General features: G+C 41.6%; 1 protein-coding gene and 2 long non-coding RNA genes across 8 annotated transcripts in view; 1 reads left to right on the top strand and 2 right to left on the bottom strand.

Moving 5' to 3' along the window:
* Positions 1-355: 355 nt before the first annotated feature.
* Positions 356-1784, bottom strand: LOC140521654 (uncharacterized). The gene is made up of 2 exons (XR_011973016.1): positions 1093-1784; positions 356-766 (listed from the first exon to the last, which is right to left on the bottom strand). It is a non-coding gene; the product is annotated as an uncharacterized lncRNA (long non-coding RNA).
* On the top strand, positions 760-22420 carry LOC140521642 (KRAB domain-containing protein 4-like). 6 transcript variants are annotated; one of them, XM_072636890.1, is made up of 6 exons: positions 760-877; positions 3996-4183; positions 4538-4628; positions 10220-10346; positions 15466-15561; positions 20483-22420. In XM_072636890.1, exons 3-6 carry the CDS (start codon positions 4593-4595, stop codon positions 20500-20502), a joined length of 279 nt encoding a protein of 92 aa, XP_072492991.1. In that variant the 5' UTR covers positions 760-877; positions 3996-4183; positions 4538-4592; the 3' UTR covers positions 20503-22420. The 6 variants fall into 4 exon arrangements, with proteins under 6 accessions (XP_072492991.1, XP_072492986.1, XP_072492989.1 ...); XM_072636885.1 differs by having other exon boundaries at positions 4000-4183; positions 15466-22420; XM_072636884.1 differs by having other exon boundaries at positions 15466-22420.
* Positions 10530-27033, bottom strand: part of LOC140521653 (uncharacterized) — a 64301-nt gene continuing 47797 nt past the window's right edge. The window contains exon 3 of the long non-coding RNA XR_011973015.1: positions 10530-11053. This is a non-coding gene — a long non-coding RNA (uncharacterized lncRNA). The remainder of the gene's footprint in view (positions 11054-27033) is intronic.

The following is a 27033-nucleotide window of genomic DNA, read 5'->3' as shown; positions in this document are numbered from 1 at the left end:
TTTGTGGTCCCATCCCTGTATTCAATAAATCAACTAGCATTTCAGTAAGCATTTTTTTTTGGGGGGGTTGGGTATGAGGAAATTTATGGGGGAAATGATAGTGATAAAAAATAGGAAAAAAGAAAGGAGTGGCAATGAAATCTTTAAAAATATACAGAAAAAAATACAGACAGGTAGTGTTAGAAAGATCTTGCTAAATTTGACATTTTTAAAGCTTTACTTATGAAGTCATACAAATCTGTATATACTTTGCATATTGAAATGCTCTATTGATGTTTGTCAACTTCATGTTTTTTTAAAAGAAAATTTGAGAATTTTGAGACAGATGCAGGAAATAAGGCCAGATGAGAAAACATAAAAATAGTAGCCTTTATTATAGCACACTTACTACGTGTCAGGCACAATTATTATCTCGTTTGATCCTCAGGACATCCCTGGGAGGTAAGAGCTGTGATGATCCTCACTTTACAGAGGAGGAAACTGAGGCAGGCAGCGGTTTGGCCCAGTCACATAGCTAGTTAAGGGTCTGAGGCTGGATTTGAAGTCCAGTCTTGCACCACTCCAAATGGGCAGCTGGTACGGGACACAGAGATCCTGACCAGCTTCGCCATCCAACCCATCAAGGACCTGGCGGGGGTGCTGGTGTACGGTGGAAACTCGGGTGTCAGGGAGGGAGGCCCTCCGCGAACATAGCTTCTGCACATGCGTAAACCTTGGAACTACGATTCCCAGAAGGCTTTGTTCACCACAGTCACCATTTTCACACCTGCGTTGGAGGGGAAAGAAAGTCATTTCCGCTTCCGCCTCGCCGCCTCTAATTCCTGGTAGACAGAGTTTCGTCTGAGGTCGTGCCCTGATCCCTGCATCCTAAGCCGGGGTGAGTAGGGGCCGGAGACAGGGCCTAACAGGCGGTGAAGTAGGCGGCGTATCGAGGAGTAGTGGCACCGCCCTGAGGAGGAATTGCGCGTGCTCAAGCTGCCTCTCCGCCCTCCCCGAAGCAACGCCCCCTCCGGGGGCGGGCCAGGACTGTGAACCAATCAGCAGCGCCGCTACTCCCTGCCCCGCCCCCTCCCCTTGTGTGCTGCTGCCCACCTCCGCCTTTTTTCTCTTCTCCCTGCGTTTTCTTCCTAAAGTTCTGCCTGGCATTGCTGAGGATCCGCTGCGCGCGGGGCGTTCTGTACAAAAACGCGAAACCGCCCCTGCCCCGAAAGCGCTCCCGTTCTCCTAGGAGTCCCTACGCGTTCGTGCGTCGTGTCCCCCTTTGTCAGACTGTGAACCCCACAGACCCGTCTCCGAAAGGTGTTTCATTGCCCACGTTCCTGAAGGAAGGAAAAGCTGAGGTTAACTGAGAGACTGTTGTTTAAAAAAAAGATGCTCTTTAACCGACATCCAAGTTTGGGGACCTCCCCCCAATAGTCACCCCTTGGGGATCCCTTGTTAGCAACAGCTGTTCTAGGAGTTACACAGAGAAATAAATAATACAAAATAGAAACCAAAAAAATGGAAGTCATGTCAGGGCCGGGACCAAGCGGGGATCAGAAAAGACGGGATCCACCGTTCAGGTTCGACAGCTGGAGCAGACCACGGTAAACGTGCCTGCAGAGCGGGGCGCCTTAGCCTGTGCAGAGCGGGGCGCCTTAGCCTGCAGAGCGGGGCTCCCTACCCTGCAGAGCGGGGCGCCTGAGCCTGCAGAGCGGGGCGCCTTAGCCCGCAGAGCGGGGCGCGTGAGCCTGTGCAAAGCGGGGCGCCTTAGCCTGTGCAGAGCGGGGCGCCTTAGCCTGTGCAAAGCGGGGCGCCTTAGCCCGCAGAGCGGGGCGCGTGAGCCTGTGCAAAGCGGGGCGCCTTAGCCTGTGCAGAGCGGGGCGCCTTAGCCCGCAGAGCGGGGCGCGTGAGCCTGTGCAAAGCGGGGCGCCTTAGCCTGTGCAGAGCGGGGCGCCTTAGCCTGCAGAGCAGGGCGCCTGAGCCCGCAGAGCGGGGCGCCTTAGCCTGTGCAGAGCGGGGCGCCTTAGCCTGCAGAGCGGGGCGCCTGAGCCCGCAGAGCGGGGCGCGTGAGCCTGTGCAAAGCGGGGCGCCTTAGCCTGTGCAGAGCGGGGCGCCTTAGCCTGCAGAGCGGGGCGCCTGAGCCCGCAGAGCGGGGCGCGTGAGCCTGTGCAAAGCGGGGCGCCTTAGCCTGTGCAGAGCGGGGCGCCTTAGCCTGCAGAGCGGGGCGCCTTAGCCTGTGCAAAGCGGGGCGCCTGAGCCTTCAAAGCGGGGCGCCTTAGCCTGTGCAGAGCGGGGCGCCTTAGCCTGCAGAGCGGGGCGCCTGAGCCCGCAGAGCGGGGCGCGTGAGCCTGTGCAAAGCGGGGCGCCTTAGCCTGTGCAGAGCGGGGCGCCTTAGCCTGCAGAGCGGGGCGCCTGAGCCTGCAGAGCGGCGCGCCTTAGCCAACAGAGCGGGGAGCCTTAGCCTGCAGAGCGGGGCGCGTGAGCCTGTGCAAAGTGGGGTGCTTTAGCCTGCAAAGTGGGGCTCTTTAGCCTGCAAAGTGGGGTGCTTTTAGCCTGCAAAGTGGGGCACTTTTAGCCTGCAGAGTGGGGCTTTTTATCCTGTGCAAAGCTTGGTGGCAATAGATGGGATGCGTTATAGGGGAAAGTGGGCAAGGTTGTACCATCATATTGTGCTTAAGGTGAGGGATGTGAAGTCAGTCTAGAAAAATGGGTTGGAGCGAAAAGTCCTTAACTAAACTGCATCCCCTCTGACTCCAATGATGCCCCTACCCAGCCTATGGCTCAAAGAGGTCACAGAAAGAAGAAAAGGTTCTCTGTCTCCCAGGCTTGTGAGGATAATAGGAGATAATATCTGTAAAGCACTTTGCAAACAAAGCTCTAAATAAATGTTGGCTGTTATAATGGTATGTAATCGGTATATTTTATATGCATATTTCAGCTCTTTTTTGTAGTGACAAAGAATGAGATACAATGATATATCAACAAACGATGATATATAATAAATATGATGGAATACTGTTGTGCCATAAATATAAAAAGGGATGGTTTTAGAGAAAACAGAATTTGTATAAATTGATGCATAGTGAAGTGAGCAGAGGCAAAAGAGCAATATGTACAATAACATTATAAAGAAAAACAACTTTGATAGGCTTAAGAAGTCCAACCAGTGCAGTTATCAGAGACCCAGTGATGAACTACACTATCCAAGTCTTGACAGGAGGGTACTAAACTCCAGATGCAGAAGGAGACATGTTTTTGGATTTGTCTAAAATAAGAATTTATTTTGTGCGAATTGCTTGCAAGTGTTTTGATTTTCTTTCCTTTTTTTTTTTCCATTGGGGAGGGGAGGAAGGAAGGAGAAAAAGATGATTTTGTGTATTAAAAAAACAAATTAAGAAATAGGTTGAAGATAGTGTGTGAAGAGCTTTAAATTCCAAACAGAAGCATTTGTATTTTATCTTAGAGAAAATATGGAGCTACCAAAGAATACAGGAGTGATGGTGAAGTCTTGTAGTGTTTGTCATACGAGGATCATTTGAAGGAATCAAGGATTTTTAGTCTGGAGAATAGAAAGCTCCTTGGAAATGTCATAACTGTTCTCAGATGTTTGAAGGGCCCTCATTTGGAAAAGGGATTAGGCTCGTTTTTGCATCACTCCAAAGAATAAATACAAGGGTAATGGGTGGAACTTGACAAGATGTACATTTATGCTTGAAAGAAGGCCACAGTTCCAAAGAGAGGTTTCCCAGAGTGGAATGGTCTACCTTGAGAGGTAGTGAGCTCCCTCTTTGGATCTCTTCAGGTAATGGCTGTTAGGATCACCTCCTGGGTATGCTGCAGAATTCTCGAGTTAGGTATGGGATGGACTAGATGGTTTCCGAGGGCTCTCTGAGAGCATAAAATTTTGTGAATAAGTGAAAATACAAACTTAAAACCCTTCATTATTTGTTTCAGCCCACTTTTATTTCACCATTTTTTTAATTGCTTGATTAACCCTTTCATTTCTCTTCCAGCCAGATTGGACTCCCAGATGTTTCTGGAACTGGACATTCATTTCCCACCTGTCAGCTACCATAGATACCATCCATAGTGCCTAGAGGACACTCCTGGCTTGTCTAGCCTTTGCGTCTTAGAATCCTTATCTTCCTTCAGAACTTACTTTGGGTACCACCGTCCCCAGGAAGCTTTCCTGTTCCCCCAGGTAACTGTAATAGTGCTCTTTCTCTCCCCAAATGGCCATTTATTTCCCTGTGCTTTTGCTGTATCTCCTCAGGATAAAGTCAGTTCCTTGAGGGAAAGGACTGCTTCCTTTTTGGTCCTTTCTCCTTCCTAACATCTGGCAAAATACTTTTCCTAAAGTAGGTATCTAATGAATAGATGTTGATTTGACTTGTATCCTGGGAACAGCCCAGGAGCTTCCCCTAATAGCCACCTCATGGGGGAAGTTACATGGGAAGGTGGGAGGGCCTTTATATGACACCTACTGAATGCTGGGACTTCTTGCCTGTGTTTATGATGTGGTCAGTGTTAACTTATAATTCCATTTTCTCCCCAGCTCTGCCTCTTGTGGCCTTTGGCCTTCCCCAGTAGGTGAGAACACTGAAGAAGGCATGGCCTCTGTACTCCTGACAGCCAGGGCCAGCATGGTGAGTCTAGTCTGCTGCTTCAGTCCAAAGTGTGTGGATAGATTTCTTTCCCATATCCTACAACCCTGGAATTTGTGGCCATCCTAGAAACTAGACTTAGAGCAAGAAGGAACCTTAGAAATCGTCTGGTTGCACCTTTCTACCCCCTGCAGTATTCTTGCATTTATTTTTTTAGATGTGTTGTGTTTCGTTGTATGTTTGTGTATTGTTTCTCCCACTGTAAACTGGAACTCTGGTGTGTAGCATTGTGCTTGACACCTAGAAAAAGCTTCATGAATGCTTGATGGCTTATAGGAGAGCAAACCAAACCCCTACCAGTGGAAGGGACTTTCCAGAGGCCTCTCATGTCACGAGTAACAGAACCAAGGTTGGAACCCAGGTCCTTTGACTCCAAACCCAGTGCCCTTCCAGTGCCACACTACAGCTTTCTAGAGGGATGCTGCCTGGGGCTGCCCAGTGACCTCTCTTCTCTGATTAACTTTGCCTCATTGGTTTTTCAGCCCATCTCAGACTGATGTGGTTAGTCCTAGCTTCTGTTGGGAGGGATGTAAAGAAGGCATGTGAATGGCCCGACATTTATATGTCCTGCTTTTATGTGCAGTGAGCATAGTCTTTCTTAAAGATGAGCAGCTGGTAATGGTACCATTTTACCACCGAGGGGACAGAGGCACAGGCTGAGGAAGTGACATTCTGAGGATTATATGAAGTCATTGTGGGAGACAGAATTCCAGCAAAGTGACCCAAGGACCTTCCTCTGTCCCTGTTTCTCCCCCTTCTGTCCCTCCTTGTCCAGTTTTCACAACTAACCCTCCCTTAGTAGCAGACTGCTTGTATTAGACGGGTCATTGACTGGCTGTGAGGATGGGACAAGGAAGGTCTGTGAGTCCCCAGCCAAGTCTGCAGAGGCAGGAAGGTTTCCGAGGAGGAAGGCTGGAGCCCGTGGCTGAGACCTCACTTCATTTTCCTTCTTGGGCTTGTTTCCAGGTTAACCTGTGAGGAAGAAACAAGCTTCGCTGCCTAGCAGAGGACCTCTCAATGTCAGAGGAGGTGCCCGCTGCCTGTCACAGGGTCTCCTCTGGTAGTTACTTAGGGTTTGATTACAAGAAATCATGCCTAGTGTTTATAGCATAAAGTGAAGAAATGAAATTAAGAGCAATTAGACTATGCAAGCTATTACCAAATGTGGGCAGGAGGGGGCAGTGTTGTCTAATGCTCGGAAGCTACAAGACCCAAGATTGAAGCTCCTCTCTAATGAATGCACTGGATCATCTCGGGCCAGTCACTCCACTCCTCTGTGCTCTGAGCAGCTCTTAAATGTTAGAAGTGCGGAGAAAGTGCCAACCTGCATCGGTGCAGGGAATTTGCTCACATGTGAGTTCCCTGTACCTAGGGATAGTCCAGTCACTCTCCTATCCGTCTAAATACAAGCAAGTGTCTGCTCTCCAGTAGGAGAGGCAGAGTGGGTGGATGTGCCGCTGTAACCTCTTCATTCTGAGGAGAAGTGGAGCACTGCTGATGGTGCTGGGCGATGTCTGGATCCACAGGGGCCTAGAACACAGTTCTTCACATTATATCATCATGGAGGGAAACTTTAGCCTCTATTTTATTTGGAAGTCTCCTTCATCTTTCAGCCTTTACACTTCCCGCTTCATTGTGCTTTCTAGCATAATCAATGTTCTTTACTTGGAGGATGTCAGCCTTATTTGTAGTCATTATTCTGCCCAGGGAGAGCCTTGTATTTTCCGTAATGCTATTTTTAGATAAGAGTTCATTTTACTTTTAAATGGGCAGTCCCAACTAACCTCTGTACTTTTGCCTTCCTTTACCCCTTTTGTGTGCAAGGATACTAAAAGACAAAGTTTACCCTGAATTGGTTTACATCGCCCCTGAGATTCTTTTTAGCACTCAAGTCCTTAGATTCTCCTTCATTTGCTCTTGATTACAAATAAACAGATTAGAAAGTCTCTTTCTCTTTTGACTTCCTGAGGCCTCACACCCAATTTTTCCACCCTTATCCCACACATACACTGCATCCAAACAACAAACTGACCACACAGCCAGTGATTAAACAGCTTCAAACCCAACATGATCAAGTGATTTTGGTGCACTAAAAGTACCAGTGGGAAATAGCTCATAGTCAGGGATCCATTGGCATCACAGAGACATACTTATCTATGTGCCAAATGATGCATGCATGTCCCTGTCCAGATATTTAGCAGTATGTGAAATAAAGCCTTTTATTGACTATTCTAAATTATAATAAAGTAGGCCTTCCATGAGCAGTTATCATGTCGAATGCAAAACCTATGCTTGCTAAAAAGACTATTTCATGGAAAACTCCCATGGGGCAGGCGATCAGAAGAGGTGATTCAAGGACACTCTCAAGGTCTCTCTTAAGAACTTTGGAATTGATTGTGTGACAAAGGAGATATTGGCACAAGACCGCTTAGCATGGTGTGCCCACATCAGAGAAGCTCTATGAGCAAAACAGAATTGAAACAGAAAGGAAACATAGGATGCACAAATTTAGAGTATCCACCCCAAATATTCACATGGACTATCTGTGCCCAATCTGTGGTAGAGCATTCCAAACTCATATTGTTCTGATCAGCCACAGTCGGACACATTGAAACTTAACTCTATTATAGTGATGTCATTTTGGTCCTCTTTGAGAACAAAGCACAACAAACAGCGAATCATGTTAGCGGGGTTTTCATAAATGTGGATAGTTGTAATACAGTGCAGAATGGAGAAGACAATAGTTCCTCCAGCAACAGCCTTATACCTTATGTTCTGGCTGAGATGAACCATTCAAGGGATTATCTTCAGTTCCCTGGTCGTTGGTGGTGGTACAGAGAGAAGCTACTTGGGAAATAATCCCTGCTATTGTTCTAGATCATACCTCCTGTGTGACACATGAATCTCCATTTCTCACTCTTTGATATGCTGAGCAGAATATAGGAGATTATAAAGATTAAGAACTTGGCCTGACATTAATTCTATTGGTCCAATTAACTGGTTTTTGGCAGAATAACAATCTGTTGTGCCTTTGCAGTAGACTGTGATTTCCTGGGTGTGTGGCAAGTATAAAATGGATATTCTTGGCTTTCTTAGTGACAACCGCAGTGCAGCTATTATTGGCCTATAACTCTTGGCTAGCAAGAGAATTCCCACATTCTTGATCAATTCAGCTAATCGTATCTGTTCTGGAATCAGATCTGTGACTACTGTACAGACTGCCATTGCATCGGATACAGAGGATAGAAAACCCACTGATCACTGAGCCTATGACAAGTATTTATTTCAGTGGTACTTAATATATGATTTGAATAGGTTCTTTTGGAGGTTTGATTTCCTGTATGTCAGTGTACTGAAACATGCATCCTTCCCAGGGTCCGTGTAGGGCCTTCTACGTTTATGCCCAGTTTCTATTAAAAGCGCCATAGCGAATGAATATGCTCCCACCCTAAAACCTATCAAGCCTGTCTCCCAGACCTTAAGTTGGTAGGGATTCCTGGTTTGTTATGGAAACTAACAGGTCAGTGTTAATGAGTGAGGTTATCATGTGTGGACACAGCTGGTTCATTCCAGAAACCTGAACCTCAGAACAAACTCTTGTCTCATCTGAGTGTTTTAACCTGTTTGTCAATGCCACTGTTAGGGATGAATAAAGGGGTCTCATCTTGTTGTCTCATACAGAGATAATGCAAAACTCTCCCAAAACTACCTTATGAATGTTGTCCTCCCTGGTGCTGGAAAGGGTGGCCAAGGAGGCTGTTCCATTAAGAGGTGGGGGGAGTTCTCATAGAGAACCAGAAGATGGAAGAAGTGGGAAGGGAAAAGATTTCAAATGAAAACAAGTGTTATTTACAGAGCAGGCATTCCAAAGAGATTTATGATTGGCCTTTGGGAGTACTAGGGTGAAGGGAATGGGAATCGGGGATTGGGTAATGGGGATGGAAAATGGGGTTTGTATAATGATAGCTAGGGGAACAGAATCACTAGGTTGAGTTGGGTATGACCAGGTGGGAGTTTGTTAATCATTTCTGAATGAGTTCAGAAGGGTTATTCACATTTATAGGGATTCAGCCTCAGGAGAGTGTCCTCTTAAGATGTTAGGCAGCTCAGGAGAGAGATGGGACCACTGGGCAGAGCTAAAGGAATGACATTCCAGTCTTTTCCCTTTAATGCCAGACCAGAAGACAGGTAGGTGGAGGAAGCAGGAAAAAATAATGTGTCTCTGTCCTCTGTAGGTAGGAAGGGCATTTTGTCAGTGGGAAAAAATTTTGTCAGGACAGGAGGAGACCAGCACAAGATAAGTAGGGTGAGGCTGAGCACAGGGAAGGGCCCCATATGGATGAGGGTCCCTCTCCGATCTCTGTGGGGCAGGAAGGGAGGATGCAGCCCAGGCTGAAGCTGCTTGGCCAGTCACACCCAAAAGATTATTGCTTCTGGGCAATAGTGGCCCCCAAGTAGTGGTTTAAACCCTGAGTTACTCTAATTTCTCTAAAAGCTGCCCTTTGGGAAATTGAAATATCTGGAAATCATACAGAAAGCCCTCCAGGGATAGGTGAATTTTATAGTTCCTTGGGTTCTACTACCACTTTACATCCTGCCCCTCGTTGTTCTATGTCCTGTGATGGTAAATGCCCTCCCAGGATGTGACCCATGGTGTGTGGGTGCCTGCTTGGTTAGTTCCTGAGTTTCCGGGAAAACCTTCTTCCCTGGTTAGACACTGGATGGACAGACCTACCTCAGGCAAGTCACAGGGGCCAGGACTTTTTGCAGTTTTGCTTCAGGACTAATGTCTGGCAGCATGTTACTTTGGAAAAATTGTTGAATTTAGAGTCAAAGACAGTGAGCTCCCATCCTAGCTCTGGTGTTTGTTCTCAGTGTAACCTTAGGGAAATAACTTTTCAGGGCCTCGTTTTCCTCATCTTTAAAATCAGAGGATTGCATTCTATGACCTTGAAGATCCTTTCCAATTCTAAATGAGTGATCCTGTGAAACAAGGATTCTCTGAGTTCCCTTCCAGTTCTAACTCACTACAATGTAGCCTCCTGACCAAGGGATGTGATAGCTTTCCCCTTTTCTGCCCTGGTCTTGATGCTACATCTGGAATCTGGAATGTTGTGCTTACTTCTGAGCACCTCATTTTAAGAAGAACAATAATTAGTTGGAGAATGAACAGAGGAGGCCAATTTGGGTGGTAAGTAGATCATACTACTTGGTTGATGCTTGTAAGAGAAGACCTAGAGGGACATGGGAGTTGTCTTCAGCTGTGTGAAGATCTGTCAAGTAGAAGGAGTCAAGTTAATTATGCTTGACCCCAGATGATAGAACTAGGAAGCATGGATGGAAGTTATAAAAGGAAAACTGTCTATTAATGTTTTCCTGAAGTAGAATGCCCTATATCCGGAGCAGTGTGTTTCCTCAGTGATTATTGTTACAGGTACTTAGATATGTGCTTTGGAAGACCTTAAAATCTAAGCACTGTTAGAATCACCCTCAAAATTTCTTTCAGGTTCACTTCTCTCAGGTCAAGATAAGGGATGATTCCTGGGTAAGCACAAATGTTTTTTGTTTTTCAGGAATCTATGACATTCAAAGATGTGGCTGTGGAATTCACCCAGGAGGAGTGGGTATACTTAGGTCCTTCTCAGAAAGAGTTGTACAGGGATATGATGCTGGAGAACTGTAAGAACTTGGTCTGCCTGGGTAAGGACAGCTGTGCCCTTTTGAATTACAACTTCCCCATTGGGATGTCTGCTTCCTCCCTTAACAAATACTGTGGGCTGTTTCAAGATTTTTAAATTTCAATTTTAAAAAAATTAACCATCCTTTTTTCCCTCCTGTCCCTACCCTCTCTCCCCTAACATTGTAAAAACAGAACAAAACAAAACCCTTATAACAAACATACATTGCCAAGCAAAACAAATTCCCTTAATGGCCATATCCAAAAATTTGCCTTATTCTCTACGTTTAGATTATCGCCTCTCTGTCAGGATTTTTTTTACTGTTCTTTTGGAATAATGGTTGACCATCGCATTAATCCTTGATCTTAAATCTTTCAAAATTGCTCCTATTTGCAGTGTTGTAGTTAACGTATAAATGGTTCTGATTCTCTTTACTTCACTCAGCGTAAGTTGATGCAAATCTTCCCAGGCTTCTGTGAAATGATTCTCTTCCTGTACAGCACGATAACATTCTGCTTTATTTAGATACCATCATTTGTTTAGTGATTTCCACGTTGATGGGTAATCCCTTGGTTAGAACAACTAAATGGCCTAGTAGATAGAGCACCAGTCCTGGAGTCAAGAAGACTGATCATCCTGAGTTCAAATACAGCTTCGGACATTTTGCTGTATCACCCTGGGCAAGTAACTTCACTCTCTTTGCTTCAGTTTCCTCTTCTGTAAAATGCCCTGGAGAAGGAAATGGCAAATCACTGTAGTATCTTTGCCAAGAAAACCCCACATGCGGTCATGAGGAGTCAGACATGACTGAACCACAGCAACAACTACTGCTATTACCACCAGCACCACCACCACCAGCACCAGCACCATCACCACCAGCACCACCAGCACCACCACCAGCACCACCACCAGCACCACCACCACAACAACAACCCCTTGGTTTCCAGTTCTTTGCTCTCATGAATAGAGTTGGTAGAAATATTTTTTTAGTGCCTCAAGTTTTTAACAGTTATTGTTTAGCAGAAGCCTGAAATTCTTAGTTCTTTTTTGGTCAAGACTCAGGGTACTTGTTCTATGTGTTCTTAGTAAAAAATTAGCAACTTGATTCTTGGTCCCTGAATAGTTATCTTCCCCATTCTGTTTTGTTTCAGATCCAAGTTTATTCCTGAAAATCTCTGTGTACATAACCAGCATGCCTATTGTCTTTAGCAGGGAATGAGTAAAACAAACTAATTTATTTCTGAGTCCAACTCTGTATCCCATTCCCCATTACTTCTTAGCAAGACACTATAAAACATCCTCAGAAGTCTTATGTGCTCTGGGTCTTTCTAGTATGCCTACTTTTTTCTGCAATGAAAGATTGGATGAAGATTGAATTCTTTTTTTAACGTCTTTTGGGAAGATGGCAGAGAAAAGTCCGGGATTTCACCTGAGCTTTCTCAAAGTGCCCTTCAAACAACATTAATGTTTCAAAACAAATTCTGGAGTGGCAGAACCCACAAAAGGGTGGGATGAAATAATTTTCCAACCCAAGACAACTTAGAAGGTTGGCAAGAAAGGTTTATTGCACCAGGGTGAGAGTGGAGTGCAGAATTCTCCCCAGCAAACCAGCAGCAGGCCTTAAGATCGACTGAAACAGTGGTGACAGTGGCTGCTTTGGTTTCTCTCAGTCCACAGATGGTAAGGGGCTTGGACAGCTGGTCAGAAGGAAATTACAGGGGTCCTTTTGCTGACACTGGGTGCAAGACTCTGTTGCATTACCCATACTTGGATCCAGGTTGTAGTTCTAGGGCAAGGAGGAGCACTAGTACACTGGAACTTGTGGCCACAGCAGAACAGGAGCCCTGATCAAAGTTCCAGGGTAGAAAATAGTGCTTGTTGTTGCCCACAGACCATAGAACAGGCCAGGAAAGGAGTAAACACACCTCTCTTTAGATCATACCACCTTGGAAGCTTGGAGAGCTTACTTTCCCCACCACTCCTTCCCTGAAATAGTTCTGAAAATAGTTGCACAAGAAACCTGAAGCTTGGGACAATGCCCCCTCCACATCAGGAGCAGAGCTTAACTTTAATATAAGTTAAAAGTCAAGAAACAGGCTGGATAAGTGAGCAAACAACAACAAAAATAATGCCTGATCTTAGAAAGTTGCAATAGTGACAATAAAGATCAAAACACAAAGTCAGAGAAGACAACAAAGTTAAAATTGCTATATCCAAAGTCTCAAAGAAAAATGTGAATTGGTCTCAGGCCCAAATAGAATTCTTGGAAGAGCTCAAAAAGAATTTTAAAATCAAATAAGAGGGTTAGAAGAAAAATTTTGAAAGGAAATGACAGTGATACAAGAAAATAACAAAAAAAGAGTCAACAGCCTGGTAAAGGAGGTACAAAAAAATACTGAAGAAAATAACACATTGAAAAATAGAATATGCCAGATGGTAAAAGAGGCACAAAAATCCAGTGAAGAGAAGTATACGTTAAAAAGAAGAACTGGCCAAATAAAACGATGTACAAAAATTCACTGAAGAAAAGAACTCCTTTTGTTCCAAGTAGAACTGGCCATACGAAAAAAGAGGTATAAAAGCTCAGCAAAGAAAATGATTCCTTAAAAAATAAGAATTGGATAAGTGAAAGCTAATGACTCCATGAGATATTAAGAAGCAATATAACAATATCAAAAGAAGAAAAAAAGAAAAAATGTGAAAAACCTCTTTGGAAAAACAACTGACCTGGAAAACAGGTCAAGAAGAGATAATTTAAGAATTATCAGTCTGCCTCAAAGCCCTAATCTAAAAAGTCTTAGGCATCCTCTTTCAAGACATTTTCAAGGAAAACTGCCCTGATATTCAAAAACCAGATGGTAAAATAGAAATCAAAAGAACTTGCAGGAATATTATAGCCAAATCCAAGAGTTCCCAGGTCACGGAGAAAATATTGCAAGCAACCAGAAAGAAACAATTCAGATATCGTGGAGTCACAGGCACGGTAACACAAAATTTAGCAGTTTTTACATTCAAGCATTGGAGGGCTTAGAATATGGTATTCGGGAGGCCAAAGGAGCTAGGGTTACAACCAGGAATCTACATATCCAGCACAACTGAGTATCATCCTTCAGGGGGAAAGTGGAAATTCAGTGAAATAGAGGATTTTCAATCATTCCTGATGAAAATGCCAGAGCTGAAAAGAAAATTTGACTTTCAAATACAAGATTTAAGAGAAACGTAAAAAAGTAAACAGGAAAGAGAAATGATAAGGAATTAGTAAGGCTAAACTCTTTACATTTCCTACATGGAAAGATGATACTTGTAACTCTTAAGAGCTTTTTCTTTATTAGGGCAGTTAGAAGTATATATATATATATATATATATATATATATATAGACAAAAGGCACAGGGGTAAGTTGAATATGATGAGATGATATCTAAAAATTAAAATTAAGGAGTAAAAAAGAGGAATCCGTTGGGAGAAGGGGAGAGGGAGGTAGAATGGGGTAAATTATCTCACAATAAAAGAAGCACCAAAGAGCTTTTTCAGTGGAGAGGAAGATGGGGTAGGTGGGTGGGAGTGTTTGAACCTTACTTTCACCTAAATTGGCTCAGAAAGAAAATAACACACATACTTAGGTATAGAAAAGTGTGTTACATTATAGAAAAGTAGAATGGGAAGGGGATAAGAAAAGGGTAGGGGTCCGATAGAAGGGAGACTGAACTGGGGGAAATGGTAATCAGAAACAAAACACTCTTGAAGATGGACAGGGTGAAAGGAGAGCAAGAGTAGGATAAATGGGAAAATAGGAAGGAGAGAAATACAGTTAGTAATCATAAGTGAGAAAATTTTTATAGCAAGTTTCTCTGATAAAGGCTTCATCTCTCGAATACATGGAGAACTGAGTCAAATTTATAAAAGTAAGGGCCATTCCCCAATTGATAAATAGTCAAAACAGGCAGTTTTTGTCTGAAGTAATCAAAGCTATCTATAGCTATATGAAAAAATGCTCTAAGTCACTATTGATTTGAGCAATGCTAATTAAAACAATTCTGAGGTACCACCATATACCTATTAGATTAGCTAGTATGACTGAAGAGGAAAATGACATATTGGAGGGGATGTGGGAAAATTGAGACACTAATATATTGTCGAAGTTGTGAAGTGATTCAACGATTTTGTAGAGCAATTTGGAACTATACCTAAAGGGCTATAAAACCATGCATACTCTTTGACTCAGCAATACCAACATTAGGTCTATATCACAAAGAGAGAAAACAAAAAGGAAATCACATACACACACACACACACACACACACATATATATATATACACATATATATAGTGGTGGCAAAGAATTGGAAATTGAGTAGAAACCCATCAACTGAGGATGGCTGAACAAGTTGTGGTGTATGATTGTGGTGGAATAGTATTGTGGTATAAGAAATGACGAGCAGGATGCTTTTAGGAAAACCTGTAAAGACTTACATGAATGGATAAAAAGTGAAGTGAGCAGAAGAATATTGTACATAGTGATAGCAATATTGTATGATGATCAACTTTAAATAATTTAGCTATGCTCAGTAATACAATGATCCAAATGACTCATGATTAAAAATACTATCCACTCCCAAAGAAAGAATTGATGGAAGTCTGAATGCAAATTGAATCATAGTTTTTAAAAACTTTCTCTTTTTTTTGTCTTTTTTTTTGTAGCAACATGGCTAATATGGAAATGTGTTTTGCATCACTTCAAATGTATAATCTATATCAAATTGCTTGCTTTCTCAGTGAGAGGGGATGAGAAGAAGGAAGGGAGAGAATTTCAAGCTCAAATTTTTTAAAAAGAGAATATGAAAAATTGTTTTTACATGTAATGGGGGGAAAATAAAATATTAAATAATTCTAAAGTCTTTGGGATATTTTTAAAACTCCACACTCATTTTTATGAAATATTCTCCTATCCTTTTCCATTACACTATTGACCTCTCTCATAACAAATAAAAAGAAACAAAACCAGCTCAAGCTAATATGGTCAATGCTCTTGATAATGTAAGCAATATCCCGTGCCCTTGTTCCTCCTCCTTTCTATCAAGGATATAGAGGACTGAATTATTAGATGACAGTCCTTAGAATTTTTCCATTGTCATTGAATAGGATTTGCAGTTTCCAAACCAGATGTCATCTACCGATTGGAGAGAAGAGAAAAATCTTGGATGCCAAAGGGAGACATCCCAAGAAACAACTGCCTAGGTGAGGATATGAAAGCTGAGCAAATTCTGTTTGTCATTTAGGAGGAAGCCTCTTAGCTACAAAGGGAGACATTCTAAGAAGCAGTTATTCATGTGACAAAATGAAAATGAAACATATGAGTTATTGTAAGCAATAGCTCTGTTGAATGTTTGTAAAACATTGGACAGGGTGTTATGTCCTCGGAACTCCTCAGACCTTTTCTTCTCTGGTTGTACGAGGAGATGTCTATGCTAACATGGAAGAAAGGGAAAGAGGAGCAGATAACACTTAAAGGTAGCTCATCTGGTCAAAGGAGGGAAGAATACATACACACACACACACACATTTCACTCCATCTGGGAAATAGGACAGGGGAGAAGAGAGAAAGTGAATTAGAATAAGACAAAAGAAGGATATTAATCCTAAGTCAACAAACTCTAAGGCTGTTTAAAAATATAGTTCTTTTTGAGGCAACAAAGAATGGGAATCTGAGGGGATGCCCATCAGTTGGGGAATGGTTAAATAAATGATATTATATAAATGTGATTGAACTCTGTTGTGCTATAAGAAATGATGAGGGGTATGATTTCCCAAAAACCTAGAAGAGTTGTATGAACAGAGTGAGTGATCAGGACAAGGGTAAGAATTTATACAGTGACAACAGTATTGTGAAGATGAGCAACTCTGAAAGTCTTAGGAAGTCACCATGATGAACTACAACAATTCCAGAGGACTCATGATGAAACCTGTTGCTCACCTCTTGATAGAGAGCTGAAGGACTCAGAGTGTAGAATGACTTAGACACAATGGACTCTTCTTTTAGATAGGGCCAATGGGGAAATTTTTTGTTGCTTGACTCTACATGTGTGTAGCAGGAGTTTTGTTTTTCTTTCATTCTCAGCTGAAGAGAGGGAAAAGATTAGAGAAGTCAGATTTCTGCTGCTTAAAAAATACAATTTGATTGTTTAAAAATGACTCATGGAGCAAAACTGACTTCTTGGCAGAAACTGATGGACTGGAGCAGCAGTCAGTTGACTGTGTTCCAAATGCCAAATTCAGGTCTCCACTAAGAAATTTTTTGTTCAAAAAATTTTTTGTTAAAAAAAGATTTTTAAATTTAATTTAATAATTTAACTTAAAAATGTAAGATTTAAATTTAATTTAACAATTTAAAAATGTAAAACAATCTTAACTCACAAATTTTTAACTCATAAACTCAAAATTGACAGTAGGCTGGATTTAGCACTTGGTTCCTTGAACTCGAGGTAAAAAATGAAACATATATGCTCAGATGTGACCAATGTGCAGATTTGTTTTGCTTGACTATACTTATTTGTTATACAGGAGGGCTTTAGATTTGGGGAGGGAAGGAGAATTTTGTGAGTAGCAATAGAATTTAAAAAAGAAAAAGAGCTTCAAAGAAACATTTAAAAATATACAGTGGAGAGGACAGTTATAAAGAGATATATACAAGTAACACAGTTTTTTTACTACTAGATTAAATTTAGTATGCTGTAGTGCCAAGGCAATATTCACAGCACTGATGGCAGCTATGAATATGCTGGCATAATTCTGAATCACAAAATATAACAGACTCTCCACATGGAAGACAGAACCAAAACATTTATTCATATACCAGAAAGCTGAATCTCAGTACCAAAAAGCCAAATCCATCATAGCAACAAAGAAATCTATACACAATAGCAATTCAGGGGGCATCACCATCCCCAAGCCTTCCTCCTGCTAGGGCCTTTCCATGAACAGATACTCACAGTTCATTGTCTGCTCCCTCTTTCCCTCAGCTCTATCTACTATGACTAATTTCCTCTCAGCTCCACTCCACCCTTCCTGCTCTGTCCCTTCCTACTCCACCCATTTGACAAGCTCCCCCTGCTATGGCCAGCTCAGTGGAGAGACCCCCGACCCGCAGGACATCTCAATCTCAGGCACTCAGTGATGAGGCAGGAGACAAAGATGTTACCAGCTCCATTTATTATTAGCAAGTACAGGCCTTATATGCTGTGCAGCCGTAAGTTCCATACTTGTGGCAAGCTTGTGCTGTGATTACTTTCACCTATCCTCTTTCATCAACAAATGCAAGTCCCAATGACTGCCTCAGGATGTTTGTGAAATACTAAGAGGTTTACCTAAGACCCGAAAGCCTTGGGGCTATTGTATGAGATCCAGGAGGGCCGAACCAACAACTTTTGCTCCATTTGCACAATAGAGTGGGCTTATCAAGCCATCATGAACTCATGGAACTGTTGTAGTCCTCCATCCCCCCACTACAGTCTCTTGAGACTCAGCTTCCATGTGACTCAAGCCGGTCACATGGGCCTATTAATGGGTGGTAAAGATCTTCCTATTAAGCAAAAATAGTGCATTAACAATACATATACACTTTTAAAACATTCAAACTGTATAGAATGAAAGGTCATATTTCATATACAGAATTTTAAAAATTCTTTGTAAAGTGAATGTTCTTGTTTATTATTTTTAGTTCATAATAAAAAAATAAAATTAAAAATGAAAAAATGAGAGCCACATAGGTATAATAAATGGCAGAGGTAGGATTGAACCCAGGTGCTCTGCCTCTAAATTCATTGCTCTTCCTCTTGTACCAAACTACTTTATATCCCTCCTTATTTTATTCCTTCTTAAGTCTGTTCTGCTGGTGACTCTTTGCATCTCTACTCTCTTCTTTCCCAAATCTATATAGATTCTCTTTATTTTTATCTTTTCAGTTGTCCCCCATCTTGTTTCAATTCAAAATGTGAGCAATATTTGCTAGATATGAAAGCCATATTTTTTGTGAATGTAATTTTTAAAAAAAGCTATTTATTTTTAGTTTTCAATATTCACTTTTATAAGATTTTGAGTTCCAGATTTTTCCTTCTCCTTCCCTTCCACCCTTCCTAAGATGACATGAAATCTGATATAGGCTATACATATTTAGGCATATTAGATATATGCCCATATTAGTCAGGTTGTGAAAGACGAATCAGAAAAAAGGGAAAACCATGAGAAAGAAAAAACAAGCAAAAAAGATAAAAGAGTATTCTTTGATCTGCATTCACAATCTATAGTTCTGTCTGTGGATGTGGATAACATTTTCCAGATCAGTCTTTTAGAATTGCCTTAGATCATTGTACTGCTGAGAAGAGTTAAGTCTATCAAAGTTGGTCATCACTGTTACTGTGTACAATGTTCTCCATGTTCTACTCATGTGAATGTAATATTTACTGAATATTCATATATTGATGATTTGCAGGACAGATCTTTTTCATCCCTCTAATACTCTTCTTTTTATTAGGGCACTTAGAAAAAATTTAGTCCTGAATCTATTGATTTAAGTATATTAACTATACATCATTGGATTTTACATAACATATATACATATATATACATATATATAATGTATATATATAGTTACCTGGATAAACCAAGTTAAATTGGGCCTCTCAAGCAGGGGAACAGAACAGTTATAACATTTGTGAGTAGACAGAGCCTTTGGGAAAGAGAGGAAAAGGGACAGTACTAATCAATCCATTATTCTTCATTTCAGAGAACAAAACTCTTAGTCCACATTGGAGAATTCAAATTGGACAGAAACATAATGGCTATAATAAATGTGATAAGACCTTCCTTTATTGCAAACAACTTGTTCCATATGAAAAACCAGGGCAGAAACCTTATGAATGTAAGGAATGTGGTAAGGCCTACCATTACAGCTCAAGGCTTACTCAACATAACAGAATTCATATAGGAGAGAAACCTTATAAATGTAATGAATGTGGGAAGGCTTTCAGTATTAAAGTGCAAGTGATTTACCATCAAAGAATTCACACTAGAGAGAAGCCTTATGAATGTAATGTATGTGGGAAAGCCTTTGGTAGGAGGGCAGTACTTACTCGGCATCAGAGAATTCATACTGGAGAGAAGCCTTATGAATGTAATGAGTATGGAAAGGCCTTCTATGTAAGGGCAGAACTTAATTAGCATCTAAGGATTCATACTGGAGAGAAACCTTATAAATGTAGTGAATGTGGGAAGGCCTTCCTTGTGAGGGCACAGTTTAAGGTACATCAGAGAATTCACACTGGAGAAAGACCTTATGAATGCAATGAATGTGGAAAGGGTTTCCTTCAGAAGAAATATCTGATTGTACATCAGTGAATTCATGCTGGAGAGAAACTTTATAAATGTAGAGAATGTGGGAAGGCCTTTAGTGTCAAAGCACAGCTTAAGGTGCATCAGAGAATTCATACTGGAGAAAGACCTTATGAATGTAATGAATGTGGGACGGCCTTTATTATGCGGTCAGGGCTTTCTCAATATCAAAGAATTCATACTGGAGAGAAACCTTATAAATGTAATGTATGTGGGAAGGCTTTTATTATGAAGTCAGGACTTTCTCAGCATCAAAGAATTCATACTAGAGAGAAACCTTATGAATATAACGAATGTGGGAGGGCCTTCAGTGTAAAGGAAAGGCTTGTTCAACATCTGAGAATTCATACTGGAGAGAAACTTTATGAATGTAATCAGTGTGGCAAGTCTTTTAGTCATAAGATTTCTCTTACGCAGCATCAGAGATTTCATTCAGGAGGGAAACCTTATGAATGTAGAGAATGTGGGAAGGCCTTCACTCTGAGGAAACAACTTACTGTTCATCAGAAAATTCATGTTGGAGAGAAGCCTTATGAATGTGATAATTTGGGTTTTGCTAATTTACACATTTGGATAATGAGTGTCTGATTTCCCTTTAGCAGAGGACATTTAGCTAGGATGAAAATCTTGCAACAAATTTTTTCATTAACTCCAAAATGTTGGTGTACTTGCCTCATCTACTCTTTGCATAGTCTTGGGAAATAGATCAAAATATTGAAACAGCATAGAACACTTTTACACCTTGGTATATGATGTTTTCAATTTCTTACAGAAATTGAGGTTGTGTTTTAAAGATTTTTCAGAGTCCTGCAGTTTCCAGAGGGCAGAATTCACCAGGCCATGGGGAGCCCTTCCTCCATTTCTTTCCATCACCTACCTTCTCAGATCTCACTGCAGTCAGAGATCAGCCAGTGTGAGCACTTATTCCTCAGTCCATTCTATGCCTAAATTCTACCAGAATCTTTCCTTCCCTCAACCTTTCTACCTATGACCCTTTTGGCTGGATACCAACCTCCTTAATTTTCCTCTGTAGGAGAGGCCTTGGAGTAGCTCCAAGGAGTACTTGAGCTTAATGGATATAAAAGATAGATAGTTTGATGATTATCATATGCTGTGTTACAACTATAAACCAATATTGATGTTAGCAATATAAATAATTGCCCTCTTTAATTTAAAACAGTGTAACTTGTATGAAATAGACTGTCTTATGACTGTAAATTTTGTTTATTTATTGCTTACAGTTTCAGCTTGATTCTGGCAAAAACTGATACATCAATTTATCTTTCAGGGGAAAATATGCACAGCTTCAATGGATGAATGATACCTTCTATCCCTAGCTGTTAGAATTAATTCTAGGTGAACTTAAATTGATGGGAAGTGTGGGGCTCTCCTTTGAATGGGAAGTTTACCATGTATTAGATCATGACTATTACAGTCATTGAACAATATGAAGTTATAAACTGACTTTTCCAAAATTCTTATTGACCTTTACTTGGGATCAAACAGAAATGAGAAAATATTGTTTCAATATACTTGCAAAAGGTGAATCTGTAAACTTTCAGACCCAGCCTAGAAGGAAGTATTATGTTCTTACAACACTGTCTTCCTTTTTTACAGTAAATCCCTTTGATCAATGAATGTAAACCTCAGTGGGAGGAGTGTGGAGATAAAGGGAAAAGGGACCCTTATTTCCCTCCTATTGGTGTGAATAAGATAGAAAACAGTTGTCATTAAATGGAAGGATAGTTAATTCCAAGAACCTTTACCGCATAGAGAGAAGGATCTAAAAATGGGTGAAGTTTTTCTCATCCTTTGAAAAATATCTACAACACAAGCCATTTTGGAGTTACACTTGATATAATTTTCAAACAGAAGACAAAATTCCCAACAGTAAACAAGAGTTTCAGCATTTAGCTAACAGTCTCAGAATAATACTAATTGAAAATTAATGCATGTATTTGAGATTCATTGTTCTGAAGCCATTTAATTCATCTTTATCTACTTCAGTAATTTTATTTTCTGCCTGATCAGCAGTGAACTTAAGAGATCCTTCTCATAACTGAAGTAATCAAAGACTTCTTCCTTTTTTTAGTGTGATCATTACTCTAAGATTAAGGTATGGGGAAAGAGGCTACTGCTCTTATCGACTCAGGTGGTCCCTGTCCAATAATACCCTTATCTCTTCAGCTAGAGTTACCAATTTTCTCAAAGAAAGTTGTTAGGCTTGTGTAAGGGGTAAAGTAGATTTAGTACAGGACATTGTTTTGGGAAATGAAAATTAAAGGAAAACTGGTAAAGTTTTCTTGTCCAGGTGGGATGAAGGACTTTGAACCTAATACTGTCTTAGTGCTATATTGTAATGAAAAGGAAAAGGGTTTTCCTAGTATGCTTCCATACTTAGCAGTCTTGTCCACTTCCTTGTTTTGAGGATTGCTTCCACATTAGCTTGCTTACAAGACTTTTCTTAATATGTTTTCATCATTAGCAGTGTCCTCTTGAACATTGACAGTCAAGGTTGCAAAGATTTCAAAAAAACACTTCTCTGAACTGGGCACTATGTTTCTGTTTCCTCACATGCAAAATTATTACTACCTTGTTGGTAGGATGTAATTAACCACAACTGCTTTTAATGTGGACTTCATTTTATGCTGTGTCTTTATGTTAGAAATTGTTTGGGGGATAGCCCATTTGGTTAATAAAGGATGTAACCAAATTTCTTTGTCCAACTTGTGCTAATTGGTACATTTGGTCTTTGCATTTTCCGCCTCTACAGTGATTGTCAAACTAATTTAAATTCATGTATTGATGTTCAGTGATAAGTTTCTAACAAAGCATTTTCTTTGAAAAGAAAAAGTTTCAGATCATAGATTTTAAACTTGGAACTAAAAGGGACCTTAGAGATCATCTTCTAGTCCAACCCCTTCATTTTACAAATGAACAAGCTGAAACCCGCTGAGGTTTGTAACTTGGTTAACATCCTCCTCCGCCCTCCCACCCCCAGGAGTCAGGCGCTGAGATTAAAAACCAGGTTTTTGGAACCCAAGTCCTGCATGATTTTCCTTGCCACCGCACTGCCTTAAACCTACTGCACTCTGAAGCTGGAATGCCAATGGGCCCCCTGCCTAAGGGCTCTTCTGGACCCTCCTGGCTTTAGAGTGATTATCAATAGTAACTGTTGCTGTTTCCCTCCTAGTTTGATGTCTTTCTTTATCTTGGCCTCATTATACAGGCCATGCCCTGGCTGCTTCTTAAACAGGCCTATTCAATGAATGGGCATTACCTCACCCTAACTGCGTACCTGCAAAGACGTTGGCCTAAAGGGTCCAAGGTCTCCCGGTCCATGCTGGGTCATCTCTAGTCATCCTGATGAATATCTGGTCACTGGATTCAGATAGCTCTGGAGGAGAAGTGAGGGTGGTGATCTTGCACAGCCCTCCTCACTCAAAACAAAGGCAAGTGCAAGTTATGTCATCATTTCTCTGATGGCATGGTCTTCTTTGGCAATGAAGGACAAACACAGTGGACTTATTCTACAGTGGAATTGCTTGGTTGGTTGTTGTCCTTCGTCTTTGAAGAGACCACAATGACATCACCATGATAAAGTGAAATTTCACCGTGTCTAACTGTGGCTGATCAGACCAAGATGAACTCGGAATGCTCTACCACAGGTTGGGCACAGATAGTCCATGTGAATATCTGGGGTGGATATCCCACATTTGTTCATCCTGCGTTTACTTTGTGCTGTCTCAATTCTGCTTTGCCAAAGAGCTCAGCATCCTTTCTGATGTGGGCATGCCATGCTGAGCAGTCCTTGCCAGTGTCTCCCATGTTGCACAGTCAAATCCAAAGTTCTTGAGAGAGACCCTGAGAGTGTCCTTGTATTGTTTCTTCTGGGCAGCATGTGATCTGCCTGCCCCATGTGAGTTCTCCATAAAATAGTCTTTTTTGGCAAGTGTACATTTTGCACTCAAACAACTTGGCCAGCCCATCAGAGTCTCTAAAGCAGAGTTTGAATGCTTGGCAGTTCAGTTTGAGCAAGGACTTCAGTTTCTGGTACCTTATCCTGCCAGGTGATCCTCAGAATCTTCCTAAGATAGTTCAAATGGAAGTGATTCATTTCCTGGCATGGTGCTGATAGACTGTCCATGTTTCACAAGCATATAACAATGAGGTCAGCACAATGGCTCTGTAGACCTTCAGTTTGATAGTCAGTCTAATACCTCTTCTCTCCCAAACTTTTCTTTGGAGCCTCCCAAACATTGAACTAGCTCTGGCAATGCGTGCATCAACCTCATTGTCAATGTATACATCCCTGGAAAGTACACTACCAAGGTAAGTGAAGTTACCCACAGCATTCAAAACTTCTCCATTTGTTGTAACCAGTGGTTCCACATATGGATGGTGTAGTGGTGGCTGATGGAGCACCTGTGTTTTCTTGGTGTTAATTATTAGGCCAAAATTAGCACAGGTAGTAAAGAACTGATCCATACTTTGTTGCATCTCAGCTTCAGAGGTTTCATTGAGTGCACAATCATCTGTAAACAGAAAATCATGCACCAACATGCCCTCTACTTTGGTCTCAACTTCTAACCTTTTCAAATTGAACAACTTGACATCAGTATGGTAGTTGACCTTGATGCTGAGTTCATCTTCATTGAAAGCATTTGTCAACATGGCTGAAAACATCATGCTAAAAATCATGAGAGCAAGCACACAGCTCTGTTTCACTCCATTGGTGACTGGGAAGGCATGAGAGCATTGCCCATTATCCAGAACCCAAGCAAAAATGCCATCACAAAATTGACACACAATATTGATGAACTCTGGGCAACCAAATTTTGACATAATTTTCCATAAGCCCTCATGACTAACAGTGTTAAAGGCCTTGGTCAGATCTACAAATGTTGTGTAAAGACCTCTGTTCTGCTCCTGACATTTCTCCTGGAGTGTCAGGCAGCAAACACCATATCGACTGTTTCGTGGCCCTTTCTGAAGCCACACTGGCTCTCAGGTATATGACCATCTTTCACATGAAGGATCAGTCTATCCAGCAATGACTAAGAGAGAGATCCCCCTGTGTTTGTTGCAGGACAATCTATTCCCTTTACCTTTATAGAGATGGACAATGGAGGCATCCTTGAAATCCTGGGGGATACCCTCCTCTTGCCATATAACCTGGAAAATTTTAGACACCTTTTGTATGAGCAATGGTTCCCCCTACCTTGTAAATCTCAGCTGGAATAGAATTAACACCAGGTGCTTTGCCACATAAAAGGACCGTAATAGCCCTCAAAACCTCTTCTTCAGCTGGAAGTTCAGCTAAGGAGGGATTGACTTCAACCTGAGGTAAATGGTCAGTGGCCTTAGCATTGATTGATGGTGGCCTGTTGAGAACACTATGGAAGTGTTCAGCCCATCTCTCTAGGATCATGTCCTTATCACTAATCAGTGTGGCTCCCTCAGCACTGAGTAGTGTGATGTACTATAGATTTTTGGTCCATAAATAGCTTTCAGGGAATCATAAAAGCACTTTGGATTGTTACTATCAGTATAAAACTGAATTTCATCTGCCTTCTTACTGAGCCAGGAATACTGCATCTCTCTAAGCTTTACTTGTATTTTGCTTTTGATGGAATTAAATGCTGCCTTCTTAGAAGTAGATGAACTATCCTGCTGGTAAATCCTCTGGAGTTCATGTTTTTGATTTAGCAGCTTCTAAATTTCCTCTTCATTTTCATCAAACCAGTCTTGGTGTTTGTGAGTGTTCTGATCCAGATGAGCAAATGCAGTGCTGTACATCAAATCTCTGAAAGCTGCCCATTCCTTTTCTGCTGCACTGTTACAACTGTGTGTTGGCTCAACTTTCCCTCCAAGTTAACATCAAAATGTTCACGCTCAGAGAAGAGCTCTAATTTGTTGACATCAATTCTTCTGGTAGTCATTTTGCCTTGGGGTTGGAACTTTTGATGAATGCGAATATTTATCTCGGAAAGGATAAGTCTATAATCAGTCCAGCACTATGCCCCACACATTGCCTTTGTCACTCATATCTTGTCTGTCTCTTCTCCTTACAATTACATAGTCTATTAGATGCCAGTGTTTGCTGCAAGGGTGCATCCATGAAGTTTTATTGCATTTAGGTAAATGGAAGACAGTGTTGGTGATGAGGTCATGTGATGCACAAGTCTTCAGCAGTAAATGACCATTGCTATTGCTGTTTTCAACTCTATTCCTCCCTAGGACTCCCTGCCAGGTCTGGCAGTCTGAGCCCACTCTAGCATTAAAGTCACCCAGAATTATAAGCTTGTCTTCATTTGGTACATTGACAATAAGAGTCTCTAGGTCTTCATAAAATTTTTCTTTGACTTCATCAGAGTTTGTCATAGTAGGAGCATAGGTACAGATTATGGTGGCATGGCGTTTTCCTGTGATTGGCAATCACATTGCCATAAGCCTGTCATTCACTCTTTTTGGCAGGCATACCACCTTGCTCATTAGAATAGTTCTGATTGCAATACCCATGCCAGCTCCACGGCACTCCCCTTCACTGCATCCAGTCCAGAAAAAGGTGTATCCAGTTCCAACTTCAGTAAGCTGGCCTTCATTTGCCAACCTTGTTTCAGTCGGGGCTGCTATTTGGATGTGATAGTTGCTGAGTTCTCTTGCAACAAGAGAAGTTCTTCCTTCAGGTCTACTGGATTTGGTGTTGTCTATTAGTGTGTGCATGTTCCATGTGCCAGTGATGAGTGGAATCATCTTTGCAGATGTTTTCGTGCATTTTGTACATTTTTTTGTGTTTCGACCACATAGTGGGGTTCCCTGCCTGCCATGGTAAGGGTTGGGTAAGCAGACAGTGCTTAGGGCACCTTTTCTAGCCCTCTTCCTCACACCAGGAGGTGAGCAGTGCAATCCTTAAAAGGCTACTCAGACACCCAGGAGGCTGCCGAGTCCCACTGATGCTTCCAGTGAGAAACGACCCTCTGACCTGGGCCTCTTGTGAGCAGGGTTGTGACTACAGCTCTCAGTGTATCTGCACCTGCTGCTTCATCACTTGCCTGTCCCCACATGACTTTGAGGCATAATAGTGAAATGGTACGGGTGATATCTTTTGATTCATGCCTAAATTGGATTTAAGTGACGCAGAGTTGCACAAAGTCATCAGCCTCACTCTCTGCTCCAAAGTCATCTTAGTCTAGTAGCAGGACAGCTGATGATGGCTCAGGATGCATCGTGGCATCTTTGGTGTCTAACCAAACTCCAAGTGCTCCATATTGCCTGCTTCATCTGCCTTCATGGCTGTTGGAACAAATTGTTCTCATCTGC

Source organism: Notamacropus eugenii, chromosome 1 (genome assembly GCF_028372415.1).
Source record: "Notamacropus eugenii isolate mMacEug1 chromosome 1, mMacEug1.pri_v2, whole genome shotgun sequence".
Classification (NCBI taxonomy): Eukaryota; Metazoa; Chordata; class Mammalia; order Diprotodontia; family Macropodidae; genus Notamacropus; species Notamacropus eugenii.
This window is presented reverse-complemented; position numbering and strand designations above follow the sequence as displayed.